Source organism: Rhinolophus hipposideros (genome assembly GCF_964194185.1).
Source record: "Rhinolophus hipposideros genome assembly, chromosome: 23".
NCBI classification, from domain to species: domain Eukaryota; kingdom Metazoa; phylum Chordata; class Mammalia; order Chiroptera; family Rhinolophidae; genus Rhinolophus; species Rhinolophus hipposideros.
Window position 1 is genome coordinate 44,406,833 of NC_138069.1, and position 23,773 is coordinate 44,430,605.

The 23,773-nt window shown below is 57.1% G+C and overlaps 1 protein-coding gene and 1 pseudogene across 4 annotated transcripts in view; one reads left to right on the top strand and one right to left on the bottom strand.

Annotated features, from left to right (window-relative positions):
• MAD1L1 (mitotic arrest deficient 1 like 1) overlaps window positions 1–23,773 on the top strand; it is a 281,851-nt gene that overhangs the window by 100,156 nt on the left and 157,922 nt on the right. For 2 of the 3 annotated variants that reach the window (XM_081036037.1, XM_081036036.1), the window contains exon 10: window positions 11,831–11,975. In XM_081036037.1, the coding sequence (XP_080892163.1) occupies window positions 11,831–11,975 (145 nt within the window). Of the gene's footprint in view, window positions 1–11,798; window positions 11,976–23,773 lie in introns of all 3 variants that reach the window. The other variant, XM_081036038.1, reaches the window with a different exon arrangement.
• On the bottom strand, window positions 14,572–15,037 carry LOC308491888 (small ribosomal subunit protein bS18m-like; annotated as a pseudogene). Its single transcript has one exon. The product of its transcript is annotated as a small ribosomal subunit protein bS18m-like (transcript).

The window sequence follows — 23,773 nt, forward strand, 5'->3', positions numbered from 1 at the left end:
ACAACAGCCAACCAGGGAGGGTCCATCACTGAGGAGCGGATAAGCATCCAGCGAGAGGAGCTCTGACACCGGTACAGGAAGGATGAACCTCAGAAACATGTGCGGAGTGGAAGAAGCCAGGCAGCGAGGCCACGTAGTGCATGATTCTCTTAAGGGGAGGTGTGAAGCTGGCAACTCCGTAGAGACAGAAAGCAGGTTGGTTGTGGCGGGGGCGGAGGTGGGGAGTGCCTGGCGATGGGCAGACTTCCTTCTGGGGGTGAATCTTCTTGAGTTAGTGTTGGTGTTTGGATGGCATTGTGAATATGCTAAAAACCACCGACTCGTTCACTTTAAAATTGTTAAACTGGGAAATTTTATTTTGTGTCAATTTTGTCAGTAAAAAGAAGTCAGTTATTTGACAGATGATTTTGTAACATTAGTTAACACCTGAGAACAAGGTGAGGCTCAGCTGAGCAATGCCCTGCAGTAACTTATTTCCTTCCTGGAAATGGGGCACGCCCTGGCTGGAGCAGGCTGTTGGGGAATGAATGGGATGAGGCACGTGGAGGGTGCAATCTCAGGGACGGCGTGGCGTGAAGACGAGAGCACTCTGTGACATCGGTGAGCAGTCTGTGCTCAGCGCGGGGCGCAGTGTACGGAGGACACCAGCCATGGCACAGGCCCCTGCACACTCCCTCCCTCTGTGCCAGCGGGGCGTCACGGCGGGCGCTGGCTAGCCTCATTTTGCCTTTGAATTTCCCAGTTGTGTGATTTGCCATGAAGGGTCATTTCAGAGAAAACACTTCTGTTACAAGTTCTAGTATCTGATACGAGGTCAGACAATTAAGTTCGCGAACTTGTTGCAATGATGTCGCTAACCTTTTTTGGTATCAGAGGGATTGTTCCTCATGAATTTGTACCAACTGGACAGTTAACCAAGTTTTCCATTTGGAAGTACTGAAAAGGCTGTGTGAAACAGTTAGACGACCTGAACTTTTCGCCAATAATTCATGGCTCTTGCATCACGACAATGTACCAGCTCACACGGCACTGTCTGTGAGGGAGTTTTTAGCCAGGAAACAAATAACCGTATTGGAACACCCTCCCTACTCACCTGATCTGGCCCCCAATGACTTCTTTCTTTACCCAAAGAGAAAGGAAATATTGACAGGAAGACATTTGGATGACATTCAGGACATCAAGGGTAATACGACGACAGCTCTGATGGCCATTCCAGAAAAAAGTTCCAAAATTGCTTTGAAAGGTGGACTAGGCACTGGCGTCAGTGTATAGCGTCCCAAGGGGAGTACTTCAAAGGTGACAGTAGGATATTCAGCAATGAGGTATGTAGCACTTTTTCTAGGGTGAGTTCGTGAACTTAATTGTCTGACTGCGTCTGTGGGGTCATCTTTAAGGTGAGCTCTGGCCGCACAGGAAACAAACACAGGGCTTGTCCTGTCTGGCCATCACTCTCCCAGCTTTGGTGGCAGGTCTCTGTGTTTGGTGCTCGCTGGAGTCCTAATGTCTGTGGGAAAGCAAGACTGGGCCCCTGTGCGTGTTCGGACTTGAGAACCTTTTGCTGTCCTCTCGGCCCCTGCAGTAAGGTGACCTCTCTCTCCTCTTCCTGGCTGTGGATACAGTTGATGTTTGTCTTCTGGCATCTCCGTGCCAGCCCAGTGGGGCATGCCCACTGCGGCCTCGGGCTGTCTGCACCAGGCCCTGTGGGCGAGCGTGCCCAGGGAACATGGTTAGAAGGCTGTGAGGAGTAGCCCCGGGAGGCAGGCGGCACCCCACTCCTGTGGGGCCAGCGCAGGGATGGTGATGGAGGTGTGCTAGTAAGTGGTGCGGGCTGGCTGCGGCTGCTTCTTCAGCCCTGCTACAGGGCACACATGGGGGCGGGCGTCTTGTGATGTTTGGAGTCTCCCGATTGCTGTCCCTTGTCCCAGACCCATCTCGGGACCTTCGCTCCCCTGGCACCTGGCGTCACCTGCACAGGTGCGTTCAGGAGCCCGGCGGTTTACCGAGCACGCCCGTCGGTAAGCGGAGCTCACTCTGCAGCTCGCCCAGCGCTAACCCTGCCTTTGAAAGGTCATTTCTGTCTCAGTCAATTCTTAAAGTTCAAGAGGAAATAAACTGCTTAGAGCTGGCATTTCTCAAGTCCAGTGTGGAGCTGCGGGCCCCAAGCCGGCTGCGGAGGAAGTGGGTTAACCAGTGCGGTGCTGTGCTGACATATGACGGGTGAGCAGGTGCTTCCCTTCCCCTCAGCTCCCACTAAAGACAGTAAGAGAGAGACTAACAACTTTTCCAAATCCCATTTTCTCCTTTCACTTTCTTACTCTGGCATGGGAAATGCTTTAGAGATGTTTATTAGTGGAGTGACATTGTTTGGAGAGCTTGTTGGCCATGGTGAGCTGGGGAATCACACGTGTGGAGAATTCACTCCTCCCAGAGCAGCCCCCTTGTGGCCCCCGCGTCCCGCACACTGGTGGGGGCTCCTGACCCCATGGGGAGACCGCAGTCCTCCCCGAGAGAGATGACGCCTGCCCCCACGCAGGTTCCGCACCTAACTGGGTACTGACTTGTCATTAGTCAGGCAGCACCCAGGAGCTGGGCGGCCGGACCCGAGTGCAGGCGCCCATCAGAGGCACTGAGTGCACTCCCCAGGTGGGTCTGGCTCTGCCGTCAACTGTGGGGACGCTGGCAGCTCACCATCAGGGTTGCTAATTGGACTGGAGCGTGGCTCCTAAGGCGGAGATGCGGGTGGTGAGGCCGCCCGCCTCTGCCTACCTGTCGGCTCCGCTCAGGCTGCGCCTCGCTCTGCACTCCTGGGCCTGGTCCTCGCTTGTCCGACTGCAGCCCAGTGCGGCACCAGGCCCCACTCCAGCAGGCGTGCCCTCCGCCCCTGCTACCCGCGTCCTCTCACCCTGTCTGTGCCGCGGCGTGTCTGGCAGCCTCCCGCACTAGACGGTGAGCTCTGTGAGGACCGGAGCTGGGACCTTCTAAAACGTCTTTCCTTCTGACCTCCTTGTGATGTTGTGCTTTGCTGACCCCAAGGCTGGGCACAGGTGCTCCAGCCACACCCAGGCCTGCACAGTGGGGGTCACTGCCCGCCACTCGCTCAGCTCAGGGCCCTCGCTGGCTCTGCTGCAGGTGGAGGGAGGAGATGCAGGGGTGGGAACTGTCTGCCTTTCTCTGCCCACCGTGTCTGATATTTGATGATCATCTCATATCTGCTTAAACGGTCTCATTTAAGTGTGAGGGTTGATTCCGTGCCAGTGGGGGGAGGTGGACGTACCGTTCCAGCAAATAAATGGTGAAGCATTGGCGTTTCCCGAGCGCCCTCCGCGGGACAGGTACACATCAGCGTCACCCCGCCTTGGCCTGGGGGTCTCACCTGCAGGGGCTGTCAGGGCTGCGTCTCACCATGTGCTCCCAACAGCGTGGCCTTCTGTGGTCTCTTGGGGAAATGGGATGATGGTGGGGCCCAGCTCCGGGTCTTGACGTACCTGGAGCTGGGCCCGGCAGAAGTCGCAGGCGTGCCCGAGGTGGGCGGGCAGGTGTGAGTGTTGGCCACGGGGATCCTGGGTGGAGCCCGCCCAGCACTCACCTCTGTCCCCACCACACTCAGGTGCCTCTGTGGCACCCAGAGCTCTTATGTAGGTGTCCATGAGGTGTGCAGAGGGATAGGCCTCTGAGAACGGGGCCTGGGGCTGATGGTTCTGAACTCACTGCCCAGCTCATGCGTGTGTGACGTTTCTCATCAAGACCAACGTCATTCGGCTGTGAAGGCAGAAGCTTCTGCAGGGCCCCAGACTCCCTTCCCTCTTGTCTTTTTACCCTCTCTGCCTTGGAGCACCGGGCACACTTTGGCTTAGTGCTTAGTGCCTGAGGCTTAGTAGTGAGTACTTAGAGCTCAGTGCTTAGTACCCGAGGCTCAGCACTCAGTGACACTGCTTGGACAGGGACATTGGAGTGTCCTTCCAGAGCTGTTTATGTGTGTGTTTACCCAGGTCATTTGTCATGGGGCTGCTCTGAGTGTTTGAAGCTTGTTTATTCGCATTCCAGCCTTGTCGTCCTGGGCCTCTTTCTGTCCCCTCCTGTTCCCTGTCAGAGTGCAGGCTGCTCCTGGCGTGCCCCGTTGTCCCCACTGCCTGAAGCTTATCCACAACCTGCACCCAGCACGCCCGCCAGCCCAGCTGGGTGTGGCTCTCCACTTGGGGGTCTGTACCTTGGAAGGAGTGAGCGCCCTGCACTTAGCGTCACAGGGCCTGGCTTTATGCCTCTGGCTGGTGCTGGAGGCAGTGACCTTGGGAAGGCCATTCCCTAGCTTGAGTGGCCCCGACCGAAGAAGGCACGGGACTCAGAGTGTAACTGCTGAGCACGTCAGGAAGAACACGTGGGTCTGCGGCTCCGGGAGCTCTTCCTCGGTGCCCTGCTGCCCATGCAGCAGACCTCAGCACTGCCCTGGACAGACCACAGTGGTCGACTCCGTGCGGGCACGGAGGGTGTGGCGTCGGTGTCAGTGCCCCTTGAGTCCTACAGTAACTATATACCAGAAGCTCCCTGGAGTCTGGGGGGCTACACCAAGGCGTGGGTGTAGGTGAGGGGACAGGGAAATCAGGAGGGGTCATCTCTCCAGTAAGAAACACAGCAGTCTGCGTGCTCTGTGGCCTGGCCAGAGCTTCTGCAGCTGTCAGCCCCACTGGTGGGGGAGCACCCGGGCTGGAGGCCCTCTCTGTATCACCTACCTTTGCTCGTCCTTTCTAAACCTGAGGGCGGCGGCTCTGCCGGAGGCCAGTGACTGCAGCCCGTCTCTGCCAAGGGCCAGAGAGGAAATGGTTTGGTTTTTTCCTGTCCACGCAGTCTCTGCCACAGGAAAGCAGCCACAGATACCACGTAAATGAGTAGGTGAGCTGTGTTTCAATAAAACTGCATTTATAAAACCAGGCAGTGGACTATTGGCTGAGTCCGGGTGTAGGAGCAGGGACACGGCCCCTTTCACTGGGCTCCCGGCCTGGTTCTGCTGCCTGCCAGCAGTGTGACTGTCTCCAGGGCTTGGTTTCTGCATATGACCTGGGACAGTGTGCACAGACCCTCATCCCAGGGGTGCTGGGAGGCGCCATGCAAGAGCCACCATGTGAAAGCCCTCTCCCCGCCCCGAGAGGTAGCACTGCTGTCTTCGTGGCATGGGCCTGTCGCCCCGGGCGTAGGGATGCCTTATAACCGCCTACCATTGTTTTCTTGGGGGGTTGCTGGCTCCTGAGAGCTGCGGCCCGGGGTACAGAGCACTTGCTCAGTAGGATTTGCTCTCTGGTCTCCACCGTGTCCTCATTTCCTGAGTCTCAGTGGCCTGCAGTGGGAGCTTGTTCTGCTGTGGGCCTGGCACCCCAGCCCCGGGCACACAGAGCCAGCCTTGCGTGGGCCCCCCACCCATGGTTTGGAGACTGCCCCACCGTGCATGACAGGCTGATAACTGATCAGCTAAATTGGATTACTCATTATGGTTGGGATTGAATTGAAATTGCAAAGGGTAATTTTCCTTCTCACATCTCAAGGTCAGATGAGAGTATTTACTGTGTGGCCTCTGTTTATCTGGGAATGCAAATTGAATTTGGTGATTCGAATTGATGAGATGTTAGGAATGGAGCTCATCAGAGGCGCGCCGGGAGAAATGGCCAGGAGGCCAGACTACACAGCTCATGCTGCTCCCTCGGCCGTCCCTTTGATCGGTAATTATTTCAGCCTTTGCTTTTCTGATTCTCGGGTTTTGTTTCCACTGTTTGGATTTTTAATTTTTTTCAGAGAACTGTGTAGTGACACTTGAAGGCATTTAAGATTGCAGTTAGATGGCGTAAATAAAGACAGCTGCATGCCACGCGGGCCCAGACGTCGTGGGGTGACAAGGCGGGGCTCTTGGCTCCCACTTCAAGGCGGCCGTGTTTGAGCCTGAGCAGGACCCGGAGAGCAGGGTCGCCCACCTCCCGCCCTCCTCTCTCTGTCCTTCCTTCTCCCCCACACGTCAAAGTGATCACGGGGCAAGGACAGAGCCCGTGGACCCACTGCTCTACTCCAGGCCCATTTCAGTGTGTTGGTCAAGGCCAGTGAGTGGTGCGTGGGCTCCGGGTCTGAATCGGAGCCTGGCTTGCCACGTCCCAGTCGCAGCACCTGGGCAAGAGTTGTCCCCTCCTCTGGGCAGTGGGGCCATCGTGTGGCAGCCTGTCCTCTCAGGCCCCTGGGGCCCCCGGTACCAGCAGGCATGCCTCCTGGACGGTGCAGAGCTGTCACGCCAGGGCAGCCCGTGTGCCCAGGAGGCCGACCTTGGGGTTCCGACTCCCACAGAGAGCCTGGCCGCTGACCACTTCTGTTGTCTCTTTTAGTCCCACGTGAAGCTTCCAAAAAGTGAATCGTGCTGTGACCCCCAACCCGCTCTGTCAGGGAGGTCTTGTCAGGCACTCGAGGGCCAGACAGCTGCTCTGCCCAGTGATTGCAGATGGCAGGAACGTGGGCGGGTCACACTGACCTGCAGTCAGTCGCCCTCCTGTGTCGGTCCAGCTGCCCTTGCCCACGAGCCATAGCTCGGACCTGAGGTCCGCCCGCCCTGTCCTTCCCACGTCTTTCCCTTCCAGTCACTGGATAAGCAGGCTTCTAGAATCTTCAGCATCTCAAGACTCCCTCGTGAGCTGAGATGGAACCAAAATGTGTGGTCCTCCTGCTGTCTTGTGGGGTGGGGGCGCAGGAGCCGATGTTGGAGCGGGAGGTAGGACCGAGCTCCCCCTCAGCGCAGCGGCCAGGCCTGTGCGCCCCTTTCCTTCCTCACATCTTCTGACCCTTCGTGCCCGGACAGAGGCAGCACTCGTCACCTGCGTGATGGTGGCTTGGCCGGGCCTGATGGGACTCCGACGTGGCACAGGGCACAGTGCTGGAGAAGGTGGAAGTCAGGTGTTCCTGTGTCCTGGTTGGGGCAGAGGGCCTCGTGTGGGTGACCTGGCCAGTTGGGGCCTGAATTTACTCGTCTGTAAGATGGAGAAGCTTAAAGACCATGCGTGTTCATGGGTTTCGATCTGCCCTCCTCAGAGCCCTAAGGAGAATGACTCTGTAGGGGGTTTCCAAAGTGTGAATGAAATTTTATTAACATTTTCCTCGTACTATACAGCAGTGTAGTTACTAAGAACCACCGCTTGGAGCCCCCCCGCCCCCTGGTTAACTTGTGTTGTCTGGTAAAGCTCCCCGCGTAGGCCGGTGTCCAGGCTGGTACCCACAAGGTCTGCTCCGCGCGGAGCTGTTCTGCTTCTGAGTTTGGGTCTGGCTCTGGCCACCGGGTGTGGTGACGAGACTTAGTGTGGAGCCCGAGCTAGTGCTCCCCAGAGGTGACTGTCCTTCCTGGGCTGGACAGTGCCACCCTATCCTTATCCTGCCCTGTGGGCGAGTGTGACAGCTGCTGGTACCAAGGCCCACCCTGGGCGTCACGAATGCTGGGTGGCAAGAGGGTGGACAGAGGTCGTGCGAGGGCATAGCCAGCGTTAGCGGTGTCTTGAAGAAGGTCATTAAAATGTCTCCTGCTGCTTCAGAGCGTGTTGTGTCCTTTCGTTGTCCTTGAAAGTAGATAGTCTTGGGCTGGGAGTTTTCTGGTGAAGAGTGTGTTAGAGTGGCTGCCGTGCCCGTGGCCGCTCAGAGATGGCTCCTCACAGATCAGACCGCGGTTCCTCACTCACACACCCCTTCAGAAAGGCGCGGATCGATAAACACGCCGACTTGGCCTCCAAGAACTCAGGACTTCGCTTTGAACTCCTAAAGGTTCTCGGAAATGCCGGCGACCTCAGAGGTCAGTGGGAGTATGGAACTAGCAGCTGAATGTTTTATGAGTTTGCTTTGCCTCACAAGAAAGGCTGAGCTTGAATGGAGCGGACAGAGGCATCGGTGTAGGTGCGGGGGGTGCGCACCGGACGCTGGGGCTCGCGGCCCCAGTGCTTCCTTGCTGCAGGGAGCTCACGCGAGGGTCAGTGGGCAGAGCTGCGCACGTCCCTTCTGGCCCAGGTCCAGCTCGCTGTCCGTCGGCAGCATGCCAGGATGGGGGCATCTGTTGGCAAGTGGTTGGAAAAATGAGTCTGGGGCACTTTGGACTGGAAACTTCAGAAAACTTGGCTCCTGGGGAGGCTGGTCCTGTGCCGTCCTGTGGCTTCTCTCTAGCATGATCAGGATGACCCCGCCCCGCCCCCTAGCCACGTGCTGGGACGCTGCTGCCCATAGAATTTACACGTGAAGGTCAGACACCTGAGCGCTTCTCCTTCCCAGCTAGCAGCCAGTTTTTCTGCTTTCTGTTTGGCACGATGACTGTCTTGCGAAAATCGTCTGTACTTTGTCTTAGTTCTTCTCAGTGTCTCTTGCCGCCTTCCTCACACGGGTCCCTTCTCGGTTTGCCCCCCTCACCCCCCATGTTCTGCCCTGACCCTCTCCTTCGCCTGCCCGTCTGCCAGCCTCTGCGGGCTGCCTACCTCTTTCCCCAGGGGAGCAGATGCATCTCCTCTGCCCTTCTGCCAGCGACAGCCTTCTGTGGGGATCCCACGTGAACCCGCGAGATCGGCTGGTGCTCGCCCTGCCCTGGGGCCCTGCGCCTGCGTTCTTCCCGCTGCAGCTCTCACAGGGATCAAGCCTACGTTCAGTTATCCTCCCGTCCGTCTTCTGCCTGGTCCCTGCAGTGTCCCCCTCCCACGCGGTTTCCAGCTAGCGGCCTCGTGTGGCCTGTCCAGTGGGGGCCTGAGGAGAGACCGCAGAGCTGGCAGCCAGGAAGGGCCGTGCTCCTGGAAGCAGAAGGAAGCACTTCCTTTCCTGGGAGTGGCGCCTGAGAAGTGCGTGTCGCGCCCACAGCAGCTGAGCCTTTTGCAGTTTTCCCGTCTCAGTTCAGTTCTCTGATTCCGTGATTTCAGCCTCCTGGTTCCCATAGCCCTGCAGTCGCAGCTGCTCCCTGAGGTGCTGCCTCTTTGCTGTCTTGGTTCTCTCTCCCGGTTCAGCTCCCCGCTACGACTTCCACCTGGTTTCCGACACTTCCTATTAGTGTCCCTCTGTTCACATGGTGTGTGTGGTTTCTTTGCCTCGGGTACATGCCCTGTGAGGCCAGGCTTGCGAGGTACTGATCCCTGCCGTTTCCCCAGGGCCTGGAGAAGTGTCCGCTGGGACTCGGGGAGTGTTGTGTGAGCAATGGAATGGGAAGCTGAACGTGTAGGCCTCGGCTACTGTGGGTCCTGACGGCACTCTATCATATGCTCACGTTGGATTTTTAAGTCTTGTTCCATCTTTTAAAAAATTGAGTGCTGATGAAACCATCAGGCTGTGTGGCAGGCCTTGGGAACGCAGATGACGCCTAGCGGGGACACTCAGGCTGGGGCTGCAGCAGCGCTGCCCGCCCAGTGCCGGCGCGCTGGTACCCAGAGTCTCCAGGGCCCTGTGTCCTCCAGCTTTGTTCCTTCCCGTCCCGACTGCACAGGAAGAATGTGCCTCTGGGAGAGGCGTGTTTTCTTCCTAGCCGGCTTGGCTTTGCCAAGCTGGGCCCAGCCCGGAAGTCCTGACAGGCTTGGTTGGCCTTCTTCCTGGGACGCCACTGGACTGTGACTGGGCTGCGTCCTGCAGTGAACACATTTGTTTCTATGATGTTGTAGGACTGGGCCGGGCGCTCGAGTGCCTGGCTCCCCCGCCCTGAGGGCCTGAGGCCACGTGTGTTTCCGAGCCAGCAGACGAGGGTGCAGGTGTCCTCTGCCCAGACGTGGCCCCGGGAAGCAGGAGTTTGGTCTCTCCACAGGTGGACAGTTACCCTGTGGCGTGTGAGCTTATACCTGTCCCGATCGAGAGTTCTCCAGTGTGACCCCATGTGGATATGAGGGCATCGTGCACCCCAGACTGTGGGGCTTGGGGTTTGTCAGTCTCTCCAAGGTTGTCCCCACCCAGCACCCTTGTGCTTCGAGCAGCCATCCCCCCGAGCCTGGCCAGGCCTGATGCAGTCCTCCATCCAAAGCAGCACTGGCCACCCACTGGCCTCTGTGTGCACGAGCACCCTCCTCATTCAGGTGACGTGGGAGCAGCTTCCCACCGGACGCACTGCCAGTCCCTGGTTATTAAATTGGCCTATGAATGGTATTGAATTGAGCTAGAACTCCAAATCGCCTCTTAATATGTCTGTTTCAGACGAGTATTTGCTTTTATGTTTTGGTTATGAAGTACCTAGAGGTGGCAGGTGTGGTTGACCAGCAGTACCATTGGATGAAAATTAACGTGAGACTTTCCAAGATGGCTGCATTGAAACCAAAGGGCCAGGCCCTGGAGATGACAATGTCGGTTCTGTTCCCGTGGGACCCTGTCGCCTGTGCAAGGGGCCCGGCTGGGCTGGCCCAGATCTGGGGTGCTCTATCCAGTTGCTTTTAAAGTTCTGTACATGTGTAATTCCCATTTAGTTTCAAATTATACTCAGCTGTTTAAAGAATTATACTCAGTTATAATAAAACCCTCTCATACTCAGATGTGGAATAGAAAACATTAGCTCAGTGGAGACCACCTCCAAAGAAAGCATTACCTGCCATCCCTGTGAATTAAGCTTTTCTTGAAATCGTGTAATCAAAGCAACAAAGAGTAATTGGATACCAAGTGTGACATGAAACGGCAGGTGTCACCCATAACCCCTCACCGCACACTTCTGTATTTTCAAAACAGTGTCACTGTCATCGTGGATCCTCACCTTGAGTAAACATTACAAATGTCACCTTATAATGTCACCCTCATAATACTCTGTTTCTGTTTTATTCTTTTGGGGTTTTAAAGATTTCCTTTGGGAAGAGGTTTTCTCTAAAAGAAACAGCGTGATCACTGTGTTTTCTGCCCACACTTGGAGTTGCCCTGCCCCACGTGCCCTCAGCGCACTTGGCTCCCTGGATGGCTTCCGTCTTGGTCCATCGACAAGATCCCTCCTGGGAGCTCTCCTGCCCATGTGCTGAGGCACAATTGTGGGCGCGGAGAGTCGGGGGTCCCTCGATTCTCCCCATTAGAATCGCACGGTGGCTGCTGCTTGCCGTGGCTCTGGGGCTGGCTCCCGGAGATGTATAGGAACGAGCGGGCACCGAGGAAAACTCTGGGCTGGCTGTGAATGGCCGATGGCATTTTGGGCAAAAGAGTCAACACCAAACTCGGAAGGTACTTCACTTCCTGGCCCAGAGGCTGGGGGTCAGCCTGTGGCTGTCCAGGAGCTCGAGAAGCCTCTAAATCACGTGTCCCTCCTCATCTGGGTCTGGAGGGACGGCTGGAGCAGAAGCTGTGTGGTCACGCGGGTGCATGGGTGCGTGAGCTGAGGGGCGCTGCGAGCGTAGAGGCAGGATACTTAAGAGCAGACTCCAGGAGAAGGTCACCCGGCCGGGGGTTGGCAGGAGCGGCCTCATGGAGCCTGGCCTCTCGGCGGAGCCTGCCTGCGGTGCCCGGGGTCTGTGTCAGAGCGCTGGCTGGGGTCTGGCTTTGCAGGGCGTTGGCAGAACAGGCGGGGCTGGGGTTCCACCCCCTCCCCAGCGAGCTGCACACCTGCCGGCTGACTGGGGAGCGTGGGCTCTGGTAATGGAGCTCATTCAGCAGAACCATCCCCACAATCTTCCCTATTGTGTGTCCAGCCACACGTCCGCCCTGCTGCCTGCAGCGCCGATCGGCCTGGGGTCTGTTTGAAACGCAGACTCCTGAATGGCCCTGAGTAGCTATTCAGAAGAGAGGAAATGACAGCGAGCTGGCTGCACGTGTGGCTCTGTTTTGGGATCTGAGTGGGTCCGTCGCGGGGGTGCGGTCCTGTGGGCCAGGCCTCACTCTGACCTGTTCCCTTTCCCCACAGTGCCAGAGAGCTGGACAAGGTCAGGCAGCAGCTCCAGGAGGAGGCCCGCCAGCTCGGCACCCAGCTGCTGGAGGAGCGGAGGAGGCGCGAGACGCACGAGGCCCTGGCCCGCAGGCTTCAGAAGCGGGTCCTGCTGCTGACGAAGGTACGGGCTCGGGCGGGCGGCCGCGTGTGCTCTGTCCAGGTCAGCAGCGCCCGTCACACCCCCGCCTGCAGCCCTCATCGTCTCCCTCCCGGCCCCCCCCCCCACCAAACCACGTGCACTGTCACCACTCACCAGCTGGGCCTCACCTCTGGGTCAGGGTGAGGCGGCGCAGGTCAGCGTGCACGCTCCTCCCCAGGTCGGTCGTGGCGGTTTAGTCAGGCGTGTGTTCTGGTTGCCAGGGGGGCTCTGACGTGCCCCAGAGACGTGTCCAGCCTGGGTGAGCCTGCTGGGCTGAGGGCAGTGCCTTCCTACACAGTGCCCAGACCCCAGTGTGCTGTCCTGGGGGTGCCTTTCCTTCCTTCAGCGCCCAGTAGGTGCAGGTAAACTGTGGGTATGTGACCGGGCTTGGTCTGGAAACGTCACCAGTGTGCAGATGCACTGGGCAGGCTCGTTCTTGTTCCGGCCTGGTCTGTGCGGCCGGGACTCGCTAACGGGTCTGGGCCTGAAGAGGCGCTGATGTCGGCTCCATAAGCAGAGTTCACTGGAGCGTGCATTCAGGTTCTCTGTGAGAGAGCGTTATTTAAAATGCTGCCATGGACACTGAGGTTTCAGAAGGCGAGCAAAGCACAAGCCCGGATCTGTGCCCGCTGCTTCCTAGGCAAGGGTGGGTGTCGGCCTCTGGGCAGAGCCCCCCGCCCTGCCCGGGCCGAGGCTGCGGGGCTGCAGGGTGCCCCCACCCCAGGGAAGGACGCTGTCTGACAAGTATTCGCCTGCTCTTGGTCGTTTCTGGTGAAGACCTAGGCTCTGGACGCTGAGGCCTCCAATGATGGGGCTGTAAGAAACTGTCAGGTGTCAGCTGCTCAGGCCGCTGTTGTGTGTCTCCTCCGGCGCAGTCCTGGCTGTGCCACGCGCCCTTAGCCAAGGCCTCCCATGGGCCTGGGCGTCACTCGGGCCACGGCCCAGGGCCGCCCTGTCCACACAGGCCTCAGGCGCTGCCCGACAGTGGCTGGCAGGTGGCCCCACACGACAGACACTCCAGCAGTGTCCCCCGCTGCCCCCAGCACAGAAGAGGCACAGTCCTCTGCGTGGTCAGCTCTGCTTGGTCACGCGGACCCACCTGTGTAGGGCCTCCCTGCTCTTCTCTTGTCCCCCACCTTGGCTGTGGATCTGCCCCATTGGTGGACGCGAAGGGCCGCTGTGCAGATGTGTGAGGCCCTGATGGAATATATAGTCTGGCGGGTTGGCAGGCAGGAGAGAGAAAGCCACACGTGTGCTTGCCAGCCGGGACAGCAGCGTGCAGAGTGCTCATTACATGGAAGGAGGTTTGCAAGGGCTGTTGGTCAAGCTGAGACCTGCGCGTTCACTGTTCACGGAAGGTGCGTGGAGAACTCGGCCTTGCTGGTGGACAGCCATGGCTAGAGGACGGGCAAGGTGCTGACGGTGAGACACGCGGAAACAGGAGAGAGCGAGGAGACGAGCTCAGCAGCCTGTTGCTGGGGGCCCAGCTTGCAGGCAGCTCGAGGTGGTGCAGGGTGCCCGCCTGCAAAGCCTCCTGGTCAGACGGAGGCGCTCAGGGCCAGGGGTCCAGTGGGGCATCTGTGCTTGATGTTCCGTGGGCGAGAGACGGATGGTGGGCTGTGGTCCCTGCAGTGGGAAGCAGAGCTTTCCCAGCATGACAAGCACGAGGAACTTTCTGCGTGACCTTAGAAAGGTTGCTGGGTCTCTCCGGGCCTCCATCTTTCCATCTAAGAACAAAAGGCTCAAGGTGGGTGAGCTGGGCGACTCGTCTGAGTGTGCTGTGACGTCCCACACTGACGTTGCCTGGTGCCTGAGCCTGCTGGGCTCCCATTTGGACAGTGCTCGCGAGGCTCGGTGGAAACCAGAGTGAGAGCACAGGGGGAGGCCCCTCCACGCACGGGGCACGGAGCTGCCCTGCGGTCGGGCAGGCCCATCCTGAGACGCATCTACGTCTACTGCTGGCACTCTCCTGGCAGGAGTTTAGCCCTTCCCCCTGTTTATTTATTCGTCATTCATTTTTATCAATGGACTCATGGGTATTTATTTTACACTTTGGTTTCCATCCAGTGCTATTTATCTTGCTGGCTCTCCTTGCTTCTGGAGTCTGCCCACGTTCTTTCTCATGCCTTCCAAGGGGCCCGTCCAGCAGCTGTGGATCGGGACCCTCTCACGCTTCCGATCTCCCCACCTTCTCCTTTTGCCCATCTGTCTGGCTCTGCTGGAGAAAGTTCTCTGCTCTACACAGCTAGGCCATGCCACAGACTGCCTGGACAGCCAAGGGTAACCTCCTGTTTTAAGGTCCGCAACCTCAATTTCACCTGCAAAGCCCCGTTCCTGTGTCATTACTGGCCTCCCTCCCATGAGTGGTCAGGATGGGCAGCGTTGTGGAGGCCGAGACACCTGGGCCCACAGCATGGGTGCGGGCACTGGCCTCCTGCAAGGCCCTGGGGGACTCGAAGGGTGTGTGCCCCCCGAAAGGGGCAGCGCCTCTTAGACTCCAGCGCCCTGGTCCCATTGGACTCTTCTGAGGTTTCTTTTTTTTTTTGTAAAAATAAGTTTATTGATAACATTAGATAATTTACTCCCGATATCTGATGTTACAAACTTTAGGGTCTTTGAGATACACAGGATCCTTGTATGTAACTGGCATAAAACCCATTATGTGAGCTCTCTTAATTGCTTTTGTGATTTCTTTTTATTTCTTCCCACAAAGATCTGTTAGGTGCCTTCCATAAATGCATCCAGTAAATGGAGAAATAAACTGGGACAAAAGCTGCACATTCTTATAATCTACACGTTTTCCACATAAGATCCACTTGTTAAGAGGTTTCTTATAAGGATTTTCCATTGGAGTAAGCAGGTCCTCAGTGCTGGTTACCTGTTTATGTTGTGAACAACTTCTCCACAGCACCGCGTGATTTCCGGGATTTGGCAGGCAGACAGTAGCCCTTACGAAGAGGGTCAACTTTTTCCTCCCTAGACCACTGCCAACAGCAACCACAGTGGCCATGGTTCTTCGCTCCTTTTCCTTTCCTTTTCCTAAGTCGTCCTCCAGACTCTTCTGAGTTTTTAAGGGAGGCCCTCAGTTTGGATGTTTATGTGAAGTGTTCACATTTATAAACCACCCTGTGGACCAAAAAAAGTGTTCTTATGTTTTTGTTTGTTTTGGAAGTGGTAGTAATACTAGTTTTGCTTAAGCATAGTTCTCAGAGAAACAATCACGATATGGAATTCAGGTTCATCCTCATGTTTACCATGGGGAAGTAGCCCTGGGGAGATTGGGCCCTTGACTATCAACAGGTAAGGAAAAATGTGGGATGTTTGTTTGCATATGGCCCTTTGGCAGGGTTGCGCTGCCCTCTGCAGCGTGCTTTGCGGGCTGGCCTGGCCTGCAGCCATCAGCCGGCACCCCTACTCGCTTTATAGGATGACGTTGGTTCGAGATAACATGGACGTTCAGACCCCCGTCTTGGTTAGAAATCCCTCCCAGCTGAAGCTGGTCCAGACTGCGTGTCTGATATTTGTGAGGTGTTGCCTGCTTCCTTCTTGGGTATTTTCTGTCCTTGAGGTTCACTGCTCTGGGCTCCCAAGCAGGAAATTTCCACTCTTGCCGTCTAGGCCCAGCACGTTGGAAGCAGATGGCTCTTTCTGTCCCAATTCCGCCCTCACCCCGTCCTGCCCTGCTCAGGCCAGTGTGTGACTTACGCAGACGGTGGGTGTTGACTGCTTATTTTACCGACTGTCGCGTGGAGCTGTGCCTGGGACGGACCAATACCAATCGCCCGCACAGCCTGGGTCTGGCACTTGGGGCCCATCTTGCCAGCTGGCATGGTGAAGCTCCTCGTCAGGCTGGTGTGTGGAGGGCGGCGAGCTGCTGCGTCCTGGTCAGTGCCACGTGTACGGCCCGTGCCCGTGAGCCTGCTGTGCCTGCTTGTGGTTGAGCAGCACCTCCTCGTCCAGGCACCCCAGGGGGGCGGCTGTCAGGCCTCCGCAGTCGCCTGGCTCTCTGGGTGGGTGGCGAGGGTGGCGCCCCCACCCTGCACTGAGGCTGGGGGCCGGGCCCCCGAGGCCCTGCTGTTGTGCTTGACATTTCGGTGCACAGTGCATGGAACGTGCAGTTTTATTTTGAGACCTTATTAGGCGGCTCCCGTCTAAGGGTTTAATTGTTACTGATAGCTAAGAGTATAATTACCTTGGTAAAATACCAGGACTATTTTAAGCAATTGAAAATTGGCTTCCATAACTGGGTGAACACAAACCATTTTCTTATTTGAAATGAGCTATTTCCCGTGTGCCCTAATATTGCACTGTGGTTACAGAACCTTGTATTTTAGCACCTGTGCAGTAAAAGCTAACTTTGGGCATGAAAAAGTTTTTAATGAAAGGGGAAGCTTCCCTTGCCCTTCCACCCACCCCACCCCCACAGTTCCAGAGTGGAGTGGGCCTTGGAGAAGGACACAGGTCACTGGTCCTTCGTACTGCGAGGGTCAGAGCGTGTGGTTTGGTCGTGGTGACACCCCGCCCTTGGTCGGTCCCTGCGTGGGGGGACGAGAGGTCGCACTGTCCACAGCTTGGGAAGGAGATCTGGGTGCTGAGTTCTGGGAGCATGTTGGGCCAGAGCAAAGTAATCTACGGCCCCTTCCCTGGAAATTGGGGGTGATCATAATTGTCTCTCCATTTACATCGTCCTGGCCTGCTAGGAGGATCGATATACTCACACCCTGAGAAATCCTCTGCAAAGAGAGAACTCTAAGCAACACGGGGTCATCCTACAGTGTGAAGGGACAAGATGGCCCGAGATGGACACCGCTTCCTCTCCTGGGGACAGTGCAGCAACATGGGGCCATTGGCCACCTTATCTGCAATGCACAGTTCTGATAGAGGTCTCTGAGGAGCGTAAAGAGCAGATTGAGACCGGTCGGGGGAAGTGGCTTTAGCTACATAAGAAGCCATCGAATACATGGACAGAAGATGGACTTTTGGGAAGTAGGAGCAGGAAGTACAAGGGGCTCTGTCAGAGGACTTCAGAGCTCTTCCTGCCACGTCTCCAAGAGATGTCCTGGGAGACAGCCGCTGTCCACCTGGTTTGCCCAGGACCCATGGGCTCCTGTGAGCCCCACCGGGCAGCCGTCCTTGGGCTGCAGGGCCTGTTCTCCAGGGACTCCGCCAGGACTTGCTCCCTGCCTGGGGCTGTTGCCCCAGCATGCCGCCTAGAGTCTCCATCCTTTCCTGGCAGAGGGGCTCTGCTGGGCACTAGTGTTTATGTTCCTCAGATTCACCTGAGAGCTTTAAAAAATTACCTGTGAGCATGTAGCCACTGTGTGAGGGTGGGCTGCCCTCACGTGGCCCCTTCTGCGCAGGCTCGTCCAGCGGCTCAGGGTCAGCGTCTTGGCGGCAGGGCGGCTCAGGCTCGGAGCAAGGGCGGGCCACGTCTCTGCTGTTCTCTGCCGACCCTCGTGGTGGTCAGAGCCTGCCAGCAGGTGGGACATCTGCTGGGCATCACTTTTGTCCGTAATACAAGAGAAGACTGCTCTGAGAGCCCTCCGTTCCTTCCTGATCTCAAGTGACATGCCCTGCGGGGACGGCGACGTTGGGCTGCGTGTGTTCACTGAAGTCCAGACCTGACACGAGGCTTCACTCTATTGTCCCGTGTGTGGGCTCTGCCCGTTACAGGGTCACACAGAGCAGTGTCACTGCCCCAAACCCCCTCTCTGATCTGCCTGCTCACCCCTCCCCCAACCCCTGCAACCATTGATCTTGTACTGTCCCCAGAGTTTTGTCTTCTCTAAGAGTGTCATAGCATTGGAATCAGACAGCGTGTAACCTGTTAAGAATGGCTTCTTCCACTTTAGGGATGTGTTTTCAGGGCTTCTCCACGTCTTTCATGGCTGACAGCTCATCTCTTTTCAGCACTGAGTAATATTCCCCTGTCGGATGGACCACACTTTGCTTACCCATCACCCACTGGACATCTAAGTAGCTTCCTCATCTTGGCAGGTTTGAGAAAGGCTGCTGTAAGGTGTGTGCAGGTTCTGTGCGCACACGTTTCTACTCTAAGTACGGGGCTCGCACAGTGAGGGTGTCCCCAGCTCTGAATACCTTCAGCCCGGCCACCCTGTAGTGAGTTGTGCCCTCCCTTGTGTGACACTTTCCTTCCTCAGTGTGACAGATCCCTGGGGTGGGCACCTCTGTTTTACAGAGCAGGACCTGAGACCCAGAGAGCAAGGGATCAGTGACGCTGAAGTCGGAGCACAGGTACCAGAGTCCTCGGCTAGTGTCACCTCCACTGGTGTCATCTCCGCTCGTGTCCTCTGGGAGCTGGCGTGTGTTCAGTGGGACTCTGCTTTTCCCTGGGTGACTGTTAGGTGGGGCCCCCCCCGACAACGGGACCAGTGCTGTGCAGGCAAGAGCTCCGTGTGTGGGAGCTCTGGGCTGTGAGCCGGTCTCAAGCAGCACGGCGCCAACCCCTGGGAGTCCCCGGTCACTGCGCTGTGGTTGTGACTGCTCTCAGCAGCAGCTCTCTGTTGCTCCTGCCCCCTCCCCAGCCCAGCGTGAACCTGCAGCTGGCAGTGCCCCCCACCCAGGCCTAAGCACTGGCATGTTGCTGACGGCCCCACCTCGAGGCCTCTTACCTGTGAGAAAAGCAGACTATGTCTGTTTCTCGTATGAAAGATCGTAAATCCCACCAGCTGCTTTTGGTCACTTGTGTTCCTTCTCTTACATCCTTCCTTAGAGTCTGTGAGTTTCCTTATTTTATTAAAAGGATTTCTCTTGTATGCCTTCTTTTTAATGCGGAAAATGTGTGGTCTCAGGTAGCACTGGAGGAAATACTTAAAAGCTCTTTACCTGCTCTGTCTTCTGAGGAAAGCAGCCCTGTGTAGGCGTCTAGCTTGCTCAGAGCGCTTTCTCACTCCTGCCTGCTTGCCTCCCAGCGAGGCGGGGAGGCTGGGCACCATGGCCCTGCTTCCAGCTCCGCACATCGAGGGCTGAGAGCGCCGTGGAGACTGGCCGGGGCCGCACAGCTGGTAAGGGTGGAGTGGACACGTGGGTTTTATCTGTTGTTTTCGTGCTCTGCCCCCACCCCCACTTCCACCCCCAGTCTGAATCCAGCCTCGCGTGTGGTTACCTCTACCTGGTGATGTTTGCAGGTGGGCAGGGTGCACCTGGGTGTGCAGGTCTTTGGGGGCCTCCATCACTTTTCAGTCTTCCTGTCCCTGCTGAACTGAAGCTGCCCCACTTATGAGAAGGAGCCACAGCACTCTGAGCCTGCCTCTCCTCCTCCTTGGGGACCGCACTCTCAGGGTTTCTCATACAAACCACAAAGTGAGCCCTTTGTGATGTCCTGGACCCGTGTTCTTGGGGGTCCTGCCAAGGTGTGCTGAGCTAAACTTGACTCTTCCATCCCTCCGACTTGAGGTGGCCTAGGGGCTCCAACAGCTGGCTTTAGCTCAGGCCTGACCGTGACCGGGCCTCCTCCTGGGGAACCCTGGCCTTCATTGCACCCCTCCCCCCCGTGTCTGATGCCTGGCCTGGCCTCGCAGTGCAGCCTGCTATGCACAGGTGGCTCGAGGCAGACTTAAGAGAACCCCCCGCCACCCCAGGGCTCGGGCACTGGTGGTGAGCGCGTCTCCCAGCCTGGGCCGGCGCTTCGCAGAGCGGCCATGGAGATACGGCAGTAAGCCCAGAGGAGCAGCACGAGGTGGCACTGATGTGAGCCCCGCTGAGTGTGTGCGTCACTGCCCCACACTCTCCATGTTGGAGTCGAGAGCCCCGCAGGAGAGCTGTGTCTAGGGCCATGGCCCTGGTCTGACCGCACCCTGCCCGCTCCGTGTAGACCTTTTAGGGCAGCTGCATTACCGTGCGCCTGGAGTAAATGTGGACCTGGAGTCAGAAGTCCTGATGGCGCCTCAGCTCCTGCCTGTCTGAGCGGCTCCCAGGCTGTGTCCTCGCTGCCACGTCCACCCACAGAGTCTGTCTCGTTTCAGAGACGGAACAGGGACCGGTCCCAGGCCTGGGCCGCAGCCTGGACAGGGCGCTGTGTGGGGTCACGTCCATCCTCACAGCGCTGCTCCAGGTGACTGATGGGCGGGTGGCCTTGCTGCTCGTCGGCCCCAGCCCTGTACTTGTTCACACCCTGCCCCCCTCTGATGGCTGCAGCCCTGTCACCTCTGCTTCCTCTCAGCCCCCAGGGAACACAGGTTCTGGTGTGTTCTGTTTGTTTATTGACTCGTTTTTAAATAAACACAGGTCTCCTCTGCTGTCGGAAAGTAGAGCATTCCAGTGAAACTTTTCATAAGCCCGAACAGCAAAAGCAAAGAAGCAATTATCATTAATTTATATGGCAAATTTTTTGAGCATTCCCAGACTCAACATTGAACACACACATGACGTCTTCATTTCGTTTACCATGATTGAAACGCTTGATTACGTCCAGTTTTATCCTAAGTGTTAACACCCGTAGGAGCTCTCTTAGGGTGTCTGATACTTTAGGGCTCATCTTGCAGCCGGCTGCACAGAGTCCATCGACATAAAGCCCGAGGCTCCTGACACAGCTCAGAGCTCTGGCGGCCTGACGCTGAGACGCCCAGTGCACAGGAAGGCCTCACTTCACGTCCTCCGTGGGGCCTGCGATTTACGAGAAACAGATCCCGAAGCCCGTTTCCCTACAGGCCACTTGGTATAAGTAGCATGTCATCGTCACAACGAGATGACAGTGCACAAAATGACCTCATTTGAGGACCTGCTGTGCTTCCCGGGGGAGCTTGGTGGGGCCACTGTTGTTGTTGGGGTGCACGCTGCCTCTGTAACACTCATTGCAGAACAAATGCTGAACACAATTTTCGCTTTTTGACCTTTTTTTGTAAAAGTGAAAATCCTCATCAGATTTCTTTTGGTTAACAAAAAGGGGTTGTTTTGTAAAAGCCGAGTGCCATGCCTGCCATGGGGCTTTTGGAAGGGGGACACCTGTGCACGCTAAGTGCTGTCTGCGTGCCAGGCCCTGCCATGCCCGCTCCACCTGCCGCCTTGCCCAGGGTACTGGCTCCTGGAAGGCAGGGTCTTCTCACGGCTTCCTCCTTCTCCATCCTTCTCTCAAACTCTGTCCTGGTCGCCCAGTTAAGGGTGGGGTGGGGGAGCAGGTGTTGGCTTCTGCTGTCCTACCTGGGATTGGAACACCGCTCTGCTCCTTGGTGGCGATCTGTAAAGTGGAGTTGGTGTTCTCATCTGAAGTTTGGATCTGGGAGCCTGGCCACTTTGAGACGTCCCGAGGAGCAGCCGCTCTGTCCTGGGCTTGCAGCCTGCCTTCCTGGCCCTGGTGCTCACACTCCCCTGTTGTGTGTGTGTATGTGTATATTCACATTCTTTAAACTCTTGTTCAGATTCACACTCTGCGTTTTTCTTATTTAAAACGCCTCCCTCTGCTTTTGCCTGACCACCAAGACAAGTCTAGAGGGCAGGGTAGTGAGATAGCCCACCTCTGGCCACAGATGGGAAGGACCCTCTCGGCTTTAAAATTTAATTTTTCCATTGTTAACATATTGTCCTTTTGGGTTACATTTCTAGGCTGACATTTCTGTTACATCCATTTAAGTAAAAAAAAAAAAAAAAAAAGAAAAAAGCCCACCTGTTTTGTTACGGGAAAATGCCATTTGCAAAGTTATTAGAAAGCCAATCTTGTCACTAGTAGTATTGCGTGATTCCACCGAGGGGGCAGCTGGAATTGGGTTGTGGCAGAGAAAAAATTCCAGAAGAGTAAAGCAATTTTGGAAATGTAATGAAATCAAAACAAAACGCCTTTCTCCTTTTGCAAATTGGAGATGTTTATTAAGATAGGGTGTGAGGAGAGGAGCTGTGGGCTGCCTTGGCCCGCTGCTGAAGATGGGGGGCGCCTCCCGTGTGCCGCCCTCGGAGGACAGACGCTGGCACCCTCTGCCCACCCGCCCACAGGCCTCCCTCTCCTGGCCCTGGCTGGGGAGGTTTGGAAGCTGCGTTCCGCTGGGTTCAGATAAGCCATCTTTATTGTCCACTAACTTTTACGCACTCTCAGAAGAGAGCCCGGCCCTCACCCCGTCTGCCAGGGCCTCCTGGGCTCCAGAAGTCTCGGGGGTGCGTGGAAGGCTGGTGGGCCCAGCAGTACCTGCACGGAGGACCGAGAGCACGTGGGGGAGCTGGGATGGGAGGTATTTACGGCCCAGGGGGCCCTGGCAGTTGGCACAGTGGTCCCTCCGCCAGTGGTCTGTGGGGGGTAACGTTGCCTAGATGGCATCACGTCCGCAGCTGGTAGAAGTGTCCCCACCGGGTCTGGGCACAGGAGTTCCAGTGAAGTCCCTTCGGAGGCTCTGTTTGAACGGGAGTGATTATCCCTGTCCCCGTTTCATGACAGCGAATGAAATCGGAGTCGCTTATGAGGCCGTCCCTGGCCGTGCCCAGTTTCGCTCACCGCAGGTAACTGACCACGCCTGTGGCGTAAGACCCCGAGCCTCGCACCACAGCCCCCGGGCTTACTCGTGTCTTTGAAACTGGAACGCACTGCCTCTAACCCAGGGCCACCGGTCTGCTCCCTGTCTTCCTGGCACGCCCGCCTCGTGCCCCTCTGACAGGTGCTGTGCAGAGGTGTCGAGGGAGGGGTGCCTTTGCAGATGCCTCTCCCCTGCCCTGGTTCCTCCGCACTCACCCCTCCCCAACCTCTGGCTCACCTGTCGTCTTCCTTTTGTGTCTCCTGAGGGCATGGGCCCTTGCTGTGTTGTTCACCAGTCGTCGTGAAGTAGGCATTTCGTACAGTAGGCGCTCAGGGAGTGTCTGTCAGACGTTCATTTACACGGTGAGGAAGCCCAGGCCCGGCACGTGGGTGACGGCCCCGAGCTGCAGGAGGAACGGGGCAGCATCCTGCCTGCTCGGCTCCCCCACCGTCGTGCAGTGTCGTGTGTGTGCGGTGCCCTGTGCCCTGGCCCCTGGCTCCTGGAACAGGCAGCCCTGTGGCCACCCCTCTGGCTGCCACCAAGGGATGTGGGCACATCAGAAGTGCTGCGGCAAGGTAGTGGATACAGGCGTGTTTATATTGGGTGTTGTGACTTAAAATTAGCAACTTGGAAATGGTGTTAGTTGCCTTTCCCCTGAAACAATGGGAGTTAAAAGAACTGCAGCTCCAGGTGGCAGAGGGCAGGAAGGTGAGTGTGGTGGGGGCAGGGGCACAGGGTGGGAGGGGCCCGGCTGCACCCCGGGGTGTTGGGGCTGGAGACGCCCCTCTTCCTGGAGGTCTGTGTTGGTGTGTGGGTCTCAGATGCCCTCTGAGCTTGTTCCTGCCCCTCCAGAGTCCCGGAAGGTGGCGCCATGTGCAGCCTGGCCTCCCCGTGCTGTTACCTTCCGCTCCGAGTGCTGGGCTGTCATCGCTTGTCATCGCTTTCCTGCCATGTCCTCAGATTTGCTTGATTGTGTACCCCTTTGTAAATAAAATACAATATGCACGCCAGTGTGTGCGTATGGGTTTTACCAGCATATGTGTGACCCATGGTCAAGGATGAGATATGAGCATGTTTATTTAAGACAGTTTTTACACACAAAACTAGTACGAGTAGGCTTTGCACTATTTCCCCCTCTCCCCTGAGCTTTCCTGTAGCCCCGGGTCGCGGGCTCCCTGCCCGTCAGGCCTGAGGGCTGGCTGCCCCCAGGGCTGGGGAGGCGCTGGGCCCCGGTGTCAGATGGGCCGCTCCCACCAGCCTGCTGCCTTTGCTCGTGCACTCACAGGCCGGGCCGTCCTCTTGGACTGCTCCCTGGGCATTTGC